A 13,134-nucleotide genomic window follows, 5' to 3' on the forward strand; every position below is an offset into this window, starting at 1 on the left:
ATTTTGAGTTTAGGCCTTGCAAGAATGAATTAGAAGAATAAAGCTGAGATGAGATGAAAGCATGAATGACTTTCTTATTATTCTCTTATTATTATTGAATAACAATCAGGGTCCTGTAGGGCAGGAATGGTTTCACACTTTAAGTGAAGAGCCCATGTTTTTTATTGATTTTTATCAGTTATCTGCTTGAGACCAAGAATTAAAACATATGACCTTTCCCTTGAAAATTCTGGGCTGTATTCAGAAATTCATTATAGACAGGCATGGAGAACAGCTAATCTATTAAATTCATGACATTAATTCCACAGGCCAAGTTGAGATGCTGAGTTTCCGTAAATGAGACAAAATGTGAACGTTGATAATGTTGTATATGATATAGTTAAAATGTAATATATCTGCTCTAATCAACTCTTAAATAAATTATAACACAAATTGGAACACAACAGCATGTGTCATAAGACTACTGTCATAAGACTACTACTGGCCAGTAGCCTGTAGAGCACATTCACATGCTTATTTGCAAGCTGTGACGTCAGCGGTTTGAATCCGGCTGCCTGACATTTGTCGCATGTCTTTCCCTCACTCTTGCTCCCATTCTTCCTGCCTCTCTACACTGTACTGTCCAATAAACCTGAAAAAGCATGAAAAAGCATCTTTAAAAAAAAAAAATGCATGAATGCCTTTTAGCACTGAGGCTCAGTGTGTGTTTTACTACAGACAACTGACCTCAGTTTTAGGACATCAATTTTATCCAAATGCAACATATTCAGTCTCTGAAACAACGCTTTTTCTTTCATGCATTATTTAAATCATATAAGGTTCATGACTGTTGAGAGAGCTGTCATGTTAAAAGCTTTTCACATGATATGCCCAAGCCAAAGCATACAAATGGAATACAAAATCGTCCCAAAAACTGATCCTTGAGGAACCCCACAGTTAATTGATTCAGAGGAAGACACCAAACTGAGACTGAAAACTGTCTGCCTATGACATAAGACAAAAAACAGCATTGGAGATCCACAAGTTTAAGAAACCCAAATGGGATAAAGCACTCATTTGCATCTGCATATGTAAGATAGTCACTGGTCACTTTGTTGTCAGTTTATGTTCTATATACAGAATAAAATCCAGAATGGAAATGTGTTTTTCTTCATAAAGGATAACAGCTATTCTGTAGAAAAGCCAAAATATATTATTTAAATAAATGAAAAAAAATTTGTTTTCAGCTGAGACTTTAATTAGATGTAATGTAGATGTGTCCATGCTTTCATCTGAAGAAGCTGAACTGTTGCCTATAGGAAGGAACTGACAATGCAGCTTAATAATTGAGACAATGTCCTGCCATAATTTCCAGAACCTCCATCCAGGTGGAATAACCTCTGTGGTATGAATGGATGATTTCATATGAGCTATTTGGGGGCCAATAATGATAAACTAACACAGGACAGAACACAGGAACATAACAAAAGGCTTAAAGGAACTTTCCTTTACTGGTCAGCTCATGCAACATGCAAAAATATTAATTGATGTTATGTATGTATATGGTCATTTTGTCACGCATGTATCTAGCTAGCACATATGTGTTTAAAGGGAATGGCATCTGCTCCATTATGTACTGTAAGTACTGTTTGATGTACAGTAGAAAATGAACTTATTTTCATTTAAATTGATATGCCATTAAATATCCTGATCCCAAGGCTGCAGTATTTCTGCATAAGACTGCTGGCAAGATGTGGTCTAGCAGAGCAATGAAAGTGCAACTAATAAAAAGAACTGTGTTTTGTACTATTTCAGAAATATATTAACGTGAAAGGCAGTGTAATGTAATTTTCTTTTTACTTTTTTGTAAGTAAATGATTCCTGAGTCATTCCAGAGACCTGCAGTCAGTTTAATAGGGTGTATTATTTTAGTCTTTGAACCATGCAATTATTACATGTCAGCACTGGTGAGGTCATCCCTCAGGAATGGGTTTATTTATATATGGGGTAGGAAATTGTTGCTCTTTTTGTATACAATCACCTGCACTTGTGCATTCATATTTCCATTCTCTTATCTGAATTGCTTGCTGGCTAATGGTAAATGGTAAATTATTTTTGCCCTCCAGGAATTTTCAGCCCCCTGATGCATGTGTTGCGAGATTGCCCTGCAGAGACCATTAACAAGCCTTAGTGTGCTTCACATTAAAAGCTTGTGCAATAGGGGAGACCGGGGCATTTTTACACTCTTTTATATATCTTGGGATCAATACATCATATTGTTAAAAATGTCATACCAAATGAAAGAACAAAGTCTCAGGCATATATTTTGTATTCATTTCATTTTCATATCTTGTTTCAGTGCAGACTTATAGGCATTTAAATAGTGAGCGTGAACACGTGACATGTTGCCCCATGAGCAGGTAAGTTGTCCCAAACTGCCATGTTTGCTAATGTTAGCAATATCTTAAAAGTTTGAAGCAGGACACTAGCTAAAGTATAACAAGACACACTATTCTCTCCTCTAACAAGTGCAAATGTATAATTGTTAAGATGTTTAACTAGAAGAAGATTATTACAAAACATATCAAGTTGATATTTTTTACTTTTCAATGTGAAAAATGGGAAATATGTGCTCCCCTCACTTTACAGTGTGCTCTGGTTTTCCCAGACAGGATATGACATCAGACCATATAGAGGCACAAAACTAGTATTCCACTTTTAAGTAGCGCCCTCTGGTTGTGAAAATATTAACAGTGTGACAACTTACCCATGTGACAACAAGCCCCGGTCTCCCCTACATGGTTATTTGCCATTTATCTTGTATTACATAATACGTAAATTTTCATTATTTAAATTGTCTGAAAAGAGTTGAAAAAAGAAAGCTCGTGCATTTAAAGAGAATGACCTAACCTTGTTTACAGAATGTTAAGAAAATGCTCATGCATTTTTATCAAGTAAAACCAATACAAAATTAGGTTGGGAACAATTATTAGACTACATTAAAGATAATATTTATTCACTGGTTTTGAGGAAGGAAAAGGACATGGCTTTGTGGAGTTAGCAACAGCACCGGCAGAACTGATTGAATGCATTTCTTATTTAAAGCGTCTTCCCATTTATACTCCAAGACCACTCTATAAAGACCTCATTTGTCTGCAAGTTAGTTTAAAATGACTGCCTTATCACTTTTCAGGGCAATTTGATCGGCCAAAATTCCAGGCAAGCAACCAGAGAGACACACTCACATTTGGATTCCGATTGTTAGACCTACCTGAATGCGCAGTCATAAAATAAAATATATATATATATAATGCCAGCGCTCTTTTCTTCAGAGAACGCACATAGCATTATGTCAATGGCTATAAGCGTAGATCAGATTAAACTGGGAGACACAGGATTTCAAATAGCCTTAGATGCTGAATTAGATAGAAACTAGGGAGGAAACGGGTCCCGCGGAGAGAAAATTTCAAGAAGTATTTCATATCGTTCACTTCTGGCCACATACTCAGAAAAAGGCACGCAAACACGATGAGACAGAACAAGGGGAATTAAATTAAGATCGAAAGAAAGTGAGCTGAAACAAATAATTGTGTTTTTCCAAAACTGATTGAATGAAGTGCCATTATAGCAGACAGCCCTTGGGGATTTCTCGACCACACTGCAAACTGTGAACAAATTTCACTTGAAAACATTTAACTGTCTAGCAGAAACCTGAGGTGAATATTTTACAAGCTTCAAAAGTTTACAAAAAATATATCTCAGGCTTGTCTGCTCCCGAGGTTTATTATTGAATAGTAAAAACATTCCTAATAAACATAAAGTATAATCATGGTTCTCATCCTGACTGCACCTCATCCAGGCTTTGATTGGCTAACTCACCATCGTTCATGAATAAATTAATTCAGCCAGGAGCAAAGCTGCAGTTGTGCTTATGGTAAAATATGCAAATATATAAAAGACAGCGGTGAAGGTATGGTCATTTGAATTACATGTGTTCTGTGTTGGGGTCAGTGCTGGATTGCAATCTGCGTGATTGAGCTAGCCTTTCATGAATTGTCTTTGATGCTACAGCATCATTGTCCAAATGACAGTAATTTCTAACACTAGTTGAAAGCTATAACGTCCATGGATTTTTACATTACAGTTAGCGTCAGAGTTACTTGGTCATGATTATCGAATCATGAGATTTATCTTCCTGTTTTAGTACCACACATTATCAAACATCAACACCAACATTCACAGAAGAAACATTTCATGGCAACAGCAACAACAACAACAACAATTCATAGCTGTGACATATGTATGTACGTCCCTGCATCATGTGCAGAGCATACAACATTGCACATGGTATGAAAGAGTGCAAGTGCAAACTGGGATTATACATGAAATGCAATTATACCATATATAAAAATGGCATTTTAATTAGCATGCTTAATTCATGTATTAATTAAAATTAATTTATTCAGCATTGATATTAGGAATTGTTTTACAAATTGTCAAATCTGTTTTTACTCACATCTCTCTTTCTCTCTCTCACTCCCCCTCTCCCCTCTCTCTCTCTCTCTCTTCCTCTCTCTCTCCCTCCCCTCTCCCCCTCTCTCCCTCCCCTCTCTCTCTCTCTCCACCCCCCCCCCCTCTCTCACACAGTTGGGAGGCTGTGGGATCCTGGGGGTGGGGGTCTGGCTGTCAGTGACACAGGGAAACTTCGCCACCCTCTCCTCCTCTCTCCCCTCCCTCTCCGCTGCCAATCTCCTCATAACTGTGGGGGCCATCGTCATGGTGATCGGTTGCCTGGGCTGCATGGGCGCCGTCAAAGAGAGTCGCCCCCTGCTGTTGAGTGTGAGTGTTTGCAAACAGGCTCGACACAGGCACACATCCACTGCCTCACTAAACATCAGCAAAGTGTCAAAATCATAATAAACTTTATTCACACAGTCTTTCATTCGTCAGCTCAAAGTGATGTGAAATAAGGAAATAAGGCAATAAAATTAAAGTAGTGTTTTTATTGAACAAATTTAAGCAATTCAAAATGGGTTTTATGGACACACAGTATGAGCCTTTGTGAATAATGAAACAATGAACATGACAATATAATCTCAGAAAAGCAATAAAAGCCAATTATGTGTGTACTCCAGCAAAAACAGGGATAACGTACTACATTCTGAGGGTTAAAATGTAATTAAAGCTAAAATATGTGTAATTAAAAAGTCGATTCAAAGAAATACGTTTCAAAAAGGGTTTAACCCTTTAAAGGTCTGCTGAAGTTGGTGGTATCTTTTTTCTAAACTTCTCTAACTTCTTCCCTTTGTATCTCCGTTAAATTGTCTGGGAGCTTTCACAGAAAAATCATGGCTTCTGGCTTTACAGTTGGACAGGTCTTGGGAATAGACAAAAGTTCTCTGCAGAAAACCTGGAGCAGTCTGTTATATTAGAAGATAACTTGAGAGTGGAGAGAAACATTGAGATGAGTTTGAAGCTGGATTTCATGCCTTATGTTTTATAGTCAAACAGTCATGTTTACTGGTTTTAAAGTGCCATACATATGAAATTAATTTTTAAAATATTTCTGATCAGCCACTTCGGTGTATTTGGAAATAAAGTTGTATTTACCATCTGCCCAACACTAACATACTGCCCTATGTTGAAAACAACAGATACGTTGTTACATTATTAAAATCAGGAGACTATATATTTAATCAAGCCAAATTATTGCATTAAAGTAATATTTTATTCCTGAATGGCAGTGTTTTTATTGTGAAATTTACTTACATTACATTTCATTTTGCAATACAATAGTTGGGGGTTGGCTGACAGACGGCAACAGTTTTTCTCATCCTAACGATGCAAGTGACAGGAAAAAAATGTAATACAATTCAAAGCACAGTTTAAGCCACAATAACTGTTGTTCGAAGTATGTTACCTTCATATTATAATTTTTTGCATTGCGCAAACCCTTAAGGCCTTACCACTAACTGTGGAAACATTAATGGACTACATTAATAGGGAGATGCAGAGTCGTCTCAGTGTTTTTCAGACATAATCACCGGAGGGGAAGATCATCATGGAAACAATCGGCTAATACCACCTATTGTGTGTTGATTTCTTTTTTTACTAAGCTGCTAAAAACATCTCTCCATCTGCATGAGAGTTTACACTATTTACAGTATACACTATAACACATTGCTGAACTGAGACCGACCCAGCCAATTAAGATCTGATAGGAATCTAAATATAGTTGTGCCTTCACACTTAATGATGGTAGAGGATTCATCTTATTTACCCCATTTCCACACAAATTACATTACGTAAGGTTACACATGACAATCTGCATCATAACCACTTATTCATTGTTTCATTTGATATCCAGTGTGCCAGAGTTCAGATAAAAAATTTTGTTACTGGTGACACAATTGTGTACACTATACTGTATACATAATTGTGTAATAGCGTATAGATTGTACAAACAGGAATATGTTTTTTTTAATATTCTTTTTGTAATTTATTTGTAGTTTGACCAAATGGTACTGTTACATTTTTTTGTTAAGTTTCTTAAAAGCAATTGACAAGCCTGTTTTATGCAGAAATACAATCTTCATTTTAATAGGATGGAAAAAAGAATGGGAATTGCCAATAAATGTGTTAAAATTCATCGGGCATTTCAGAGATTATGAGCATAAACGGAACAAATCTTTATGAGGTGTGCAATCATGCACCTCTCATTTAACCAGCTACGCAGGTGCTTATCTCAGTCCAGAATGAGTGAAACTCAAATGCGCTTAAAGTGAAATGCACACAATGAGACACAATGTCTCCAAATCAAAAAATCTCCTGGCGTCTGGGTCTCAAAAATAAATGTTCCAAAGCCTGAACAAGGTTGTTATTAAATTATCTCCGACAGAACTATTGGTTATTCAACAAATGGTCTCTTAAAGGTACAATAGGTACGATTTCTGTATTAAAACATTGTTACAAGACTATCCCTTCCAATCATTGAAAAAAGCTCACTGACATGTTAACTCACTCTCTGCCTGTGTTTATAGTCCTTAAATTTGGGTTTCAAAATATACAGTTGACGGACCAACACTAAACACCAAAACATTGTATAGCTGTACAAAGATTCAAGCCCATTGGTTGAAAATTGGTTCTAATTGCCACAGCCAATGGGGGTGGGGGGTTCCAATGTCAGCAAGTTCACAGATGAGGGGGAGGGATAATCAGTGTTGTGGTTTGAGCATGTTTGTTGCTGCAATTACTCTCTTGGCAGTTAAAAGTCCAAAAAGACCTTTAACTGTGCTCCCTCCCTCTTTCCTTCCCTCTAGTTCTTCATTCTGCTTCTTCTGATCTTCCTCCTAGAGATTCTGATGATCATCCTCTTCTACGCCTATCAGGAGAAGGTAGGACCATAATCCACATTTCCAGTATTACCACTATTAATAATTCCAATTATATAGTGCTCTTTCCAATCTCAAGGAGTTTCACTGTGAAGAGGGGAAGTGTGTCTCGCCAGAGCACTCACCAGCTGAAGTGGGAGAGAAATATTGAGCCAAAATGGAGGATAATTAGGGGGTAGGTTGACAAACTCAGGTTGGGAATCTGCCCAGGACATCAATGGGCATTGCACACGTTGTACCAACTACCAGGGGAACTTTAACAAACACAAGTGGCCATTTTCTGGAGTGACTGAGATATTGTTATTTTCCCCATCTCAGCCATTTACCTCTGTAGTTGTTTTGAATTCAGGGGTAAGTCAGGACCTTTGTTTTACATTTCATCACAAAGACAACATGTCCTACAGCACAAAGTCCCTCCCTGTCAGTGAGGGTATATTTGGTACAGAAGGTCCGCTCTACTGACCCACCAACACCACCTCCAGCAGCAAATTAGGGCCTTGGGCCTTCCACCCAGAGAACAAAATGTATGTTTTTCATATTGCCCCCAAGTCTAGGGTTCAAAACTACATGTTTTAAATAAGCCTGCATTAACTTTCCGTTCATATTTTTATTGGCCATATTGTGGCTTTAGATGTTGTTCTCTTTTTTTTTTTCTTTAAAGATATTTTAGCTTTATTGGACAGTATAGTATAGAGAGACATTACATTACATTACGTGGCATTTAGCAGACGCTCTTATCCAAAGCGACGTACAACAAAGTGCAAATCAATCACAAGAACAAGTGCAAAAGTAGACCTGAGAGAACAGTACAGTTCCGAGTCCTAGTGTAAACATACAGAAATTCAGAACCCTTGAAGAGTACAATCAGCTTTCAAACTAGCATACCACTGTTGGCAGCTAGAATACAACAACAGCCAATAAAAACAACAATAACTATACAAGTAACGATATCTATACATAAGTGCCATTACGGTCTAAGGCTAATCACAGTGATTGTGAGTTGGGGAGGGAAAGGTGTAGCCTGAAGAGATGGGTCTTCAGTCTGCGCTTGAAGGAGGTCAGAGACTCTGCCATTCTGACATTCACCAGGAGGTCATTCCACCACCGTGGGACCAGGACAGACAGTAGTCATGAGCGTGAAGTGCAGGTGTGGCGAGGGGGAGGTGCCAGACGGCACGAAGTGGCAGAACGGAGGGGTCTTGTTGGTGTATAGGTCTTGATAAGGGATTGAATATACACAGGGGCTGATCCTTTAACTGCCTGGTATGCAAGCACCAAAGTTTTAAATTTGATGTGAGCCATAACAGGCAGCCAGTGGAGGTTGCTGAGCAGGGGGGTGACATGTGAATGTCTGGGAACATTGAATACCAGACGGGCTGCATTCTGGATGAGTTGTAGGGGTCTGATAGCAGATGCTGGAAGGCCAGCCAGCAGAGAATTGCAATAGTCCAGGCGGGACAGGACCATTGCTTGAACAAGGAGCTGAGTGGAGTAGGTGGTGAGAAAGGGTCGGATTCTCCGGATGTTGTACAGGAAGAACCTGAACGCCCGGGTCACCGTAGCGATGTTCTTGGAGAAGGATAGCCTGTTGTCCATCACCACTCCAAGGTTTCTTGCACTAGGGAAGAGACAGGAAGAATGGGAGCGAGAGAGGGAAAGACATGAGACAAATGTCTGAAGGTCGGATTCGAACCGCCGAAGTCGCGCTCGCAATGAGCATGCAGTCAGTGCTCTACAGCCTTGCCACCGAGACACCCCTGATGATGTTGTTCTTTTTGAATCAACTGTCAGTTCTAGTTTTATTTGAAAGTAATAATGCAGTAACTATTAAAAACTGTACTCTGGACAAGCCAGGGTTTGTTGTTCTGTAACACACCCAATATCAAAGGTGTGGAGCTTTAGTTCCTCCCCAAACTTGAGAAGGTGTCTGAATTGCCACCATTGTACGCAGCAATGTCAAATATAGCTTGCATTTGGAAAATGAATTAAATATGTATTATAGATCTTTCCAGCCCTACAGCCGATAGATTCATCCCACAGTAGTTCTTCATGTCACCTACGGAAGCCAACCCATCTGAAATTCTTGTGTTTACTGCCCCCTCCTGTCTACCAACCCCCAGCTCTCTGACATGATAAAATGTAAACACATTTTAAAAAATACCTCTTTATATGACCAGGGGAATAAAACCAATAAAGGAAAATGGCTATGAAGAAATAAAGGAATAAAATTAAGGAATTGACTCAGAACCACACAAATCTAATGTTAGCAGACATTAAATAAATATGTGTTGTTACATCTAACAATACCAATGTTTGTCAGCGAGAGATTCTATTTGTTAGAAATAAAATGCTTAACTTTGACAATTCTTACTGAAAGTCTTGTGAAACTATTATTTCATTAGTTCTCTGCCTTTTGCCACAGAAATGTTCCAGTTACCTATGAAGTTTCAAATGTAAAAAAAATGTAACTGTTGAAAAATTGGCAATTGACTCATGAATTGATGAAATATTTGTGGAACCATTTGATTATTCTGTCTATACGTTTATCTATACAACTATTACAATCTATTAATGTTTTATTTAGATATATAATCACTGCAGTTTGCAATAAAAAACTTTTATTTTAAGTTTTGCACCATCATCATTTACACAAGGTTTTCCCACCCTCATAACATCGTCAGTGTCACCCCAATTTATTGGCAACTTAGCTCTTGGTTTTATGTGGGGTTTTATATTGGTGGTATAATGTGGGGACCTGGTTAACTATTAGTGGACAAGTTAATTTATCATCATACATTTGTTTTAGAGTGTCATTCTCAAGTATGATTTCTCAGGATTGGTGGGTCTTAGTGGTTTTTGCATGCTAGTGTTATTGTCCTCTTCACTAGAAGGCAGAATGACTCTGAGTACAGTCCCACAGTCGCATGAGTGTGATTCAGCTCCAGTTTTTGGCATACAGTGAGCTTCACATTTCATTACTGAAATTAGAAACCATCTGTTTTTTTCCCCTCAGTCTATAATTAGAAGTTAATTGAAAGTCACCCACACGCATGAGTATCTCGCTGAGCATGATCGAGTCAATTACTGGTAAACCTGCCCAGCGCTGGGCTTACAATTCAAATTAGAAGTTCTGTTTTTGGCTACAAAACGTTAATGCTTTTTTTTTTTTCAGGCTCCATACAGATTTTGAGGTGTTTTTTTAATCCTAAAAATATTACTTTTGTATTTATGTCCTGGGCATCATTTGTGACTGACAAAGACTTTGTTGGACATTTTCCCCTTCTGAGCTGTTTAAATTGTGTTACAATGTAACCTTGGACTCATAATGTTTTTTTATTTTTTATTTCTTGATAAATACTTTTTTAAAGAACCATTTTTGATAAATACTTTATTTCTGACTATAAATGTAACCTATTTAAGTAAAGAAATCTAGGCATTTACATTTATAATGAAATCCATAAAAATGCTATCAAAGGCTTTTTCAAAGTGTGCCAAGATCTTTGAGACTAATGTTCTTCAAATTGTAATTATTGATATCATGAACTCAATACATCATCAAAAACCAAAAAATAAATAAAAGACTGATCATGGTGGATAATGTAAAACTTTTCTGATATCGTGGGCTATGCATATGCATACCAGTTTTGTACCACACCACTGAAGTGTAAGAAGCCACCAGTTTTTAGTTAATTGGATCTTTGTTAGCTACTTGCTTCAAAGGGATAGCTCACTTTCTGTATATATTGAGGTTGATATTATTTTTATTAGCCTAGACAGGTTTTTTGGTCAGTGAAGTATATTTGAAGTTTTTTACTAAATTACCAGCCAGCTTCAAAATGGTTTTGTGTTTTAAAGCTAGAAGAAAGGAAAGGATATGTGTATGTGAGTGTGTGTGTACCTGTGCGCATGCACATGTGCGTGTGTGTATGTGATTGCATGTGAGTGTGTGTGTATCTGTGTGTGTGCTCATGTGCATGTGTGTGTGTGCGCATGTGTGTGTGTGTGTATCTGTGTGTGTGCGCATGTGCGTGTGTGTATGTGAGTGTATGTGAGTGTGTGTGTATCTGTGTGTGTGCTCATGTGCGTGTGTGTGTGTGTGTGTGTGAGAGTGAAGAAAACACCTTTTTGAACTGTCAAGCAGATCAACACTCTCCAGGATGTAGGCATCGATGTGTCAAAGACTAAAATAAAGTGAAGAGTACACCAGTATAACCTCGAGATGCAAACCACTGATAGGCCTCAAGAACAGAATGGCATTCTGGAAGAAAGTCTTACGGTCAGATGAGATGAGTATGAACCTGTAGAAATGTGATAGGAGGAGGAAACTGTGGCATAAGAAAGGAACTTCTCATGATCCGAAGCATCCCCCCTCGCTTCTGAAACATGGTGGCAGTCGTATTATGGTTTGGGCATATGCACTGTATGGCTACCACTGGAACTGGCTCCCTTGTTTCTATTGACGTGACTGCTGATGGCAGCATGAATTCTGAAGTGTACAGAGATCTAAAAAAAAAAAAAAACCTTGAATGGCACTTCACCTTGCAGCAGGACAATGAATCCAAACATACCCCTGAACTATGGGTCACACACAGGCTTCTTGCACCCAGCACCTGGTGATATCTATGGGTCACATAGATAGAAAACAATTTGTACAATGATGTTATGACCCAGAGGCTATGCATGTGAGCAAACAAATTTTATAGCATTTATTAGCAATAACATAAACATTAAAATAACCATTAAAATCGAATTTTATATCTTGCTGGCAGTTTCTCCCTTCTCAGTTCAAAAGCAGCAGAAACTCCTTACTCCCACAGCCAGAGACATGTGTGTTCGATGCAGCTGGCCTGATGCAATTGTGTCATATTTTCTCCCTCACAGGTTTGAATTGCATAGTTACAGGCATGGGTTTACAGTCCTGTTGATTTGTTTTTGCTTTGAGGTTTTTTCTCTCTCAGGCAGTAATTTACCTCTCTCCATATGTAATGCTGTTGACACTTTCTTTGAGCACAGTGGTCTCATGTGTTATAGGAACTACTTGTAATCTAAAATAAGATTGAACATAAATTTTGGAAAAAATAATCAGGTAATATACTCACTCACTTACAACCTCTAGAGACATACAGTAACATTGATGTACAAGTTGCTTTGGAGCGACTTGAAATGTAGTCAGGTCTGGGCTGGTGAAGGGTTTTTTTTCACGGTGCAATTTTCAATCTCTCTGGTAACAGGATATGGCGCTTGAAAGCGTTAAAACTCACTGTTCTGTCTGAATAACCTATTTTCAGATCAACAACAGTTCCTTATTTTGTAACATGTGGGTGGCAAAACAAGCATGTGGGGACCCTGCATTTTGGAAATCCACATACTTCAAGAAATTAGGTAATTTCAGTGTCTTTTTAACAGCAACAGTCCAGTAAATCAAATTCATAATAGTTTCTAATTCAAAAAAATAAAAACTCAGAGAAACGTCGATAGAATGTCCATTGTTTACTTAAAATTTCTCTGGAGGAAGGATCATTGTTGTATGTTTTGCCGTTGCATAATTCTATAAATGTACGTAGTATAGAAATGCCATTATCTACGTTTAGTATAGGTGCTCTGGAATATGATGAGGCTATGTCAAGCTTCTCTGACCAGTATCGCTAATGCAGTTGCAAAGAAAATGTCTTATCCCCATCCTTGTGTAAGAAAATACAGTATAACCTCTACTCAACAAAGAACCGACTACAGTGATTATTGCAATGATGACTGAAAAGCATTT

General features: G+C 37.9%; 1 protein-coding gene across 2 annotated transcripts in view; it reads left to right on the forward strand.

Moving 5' to 3' along the window:
- The window catches only part of tspan4a (tetraspanin 4a), a 79,796-nt gene that overhangs the window by 52,446 nt on the left and 14,216 nt on the right, over positions 1-13,134 (forward strand). For both annotated transcript variants that reach the window (XM_061221838.1, XM_061221837.1), the window contains 2 exons: positions 4,627-4,818; positions 7,299-7,373. In XM_061221838.1, coding sequence (XP_061077822.1) covers positions 4,627-4,818; positions 7,299-7,373 — 267 coding nt within the window. The remainder of the gene's footprint in view (positions 1-4,626; positions 4,819-7,298; positions 7,374-13,134) is intronic.

Source organism: Conger conger, chromosome 15, assembly GCF_963514075.1.
Source record: "Conger conger chromosome 15, fConCon1.1, whole genome shotgun sequence".
Taxonomy (NCBI): Eukaryota; Metazoa; Chordata; class Actinopteri; order Anguilliformes; family Congridae; genus Conger; species Conger conger.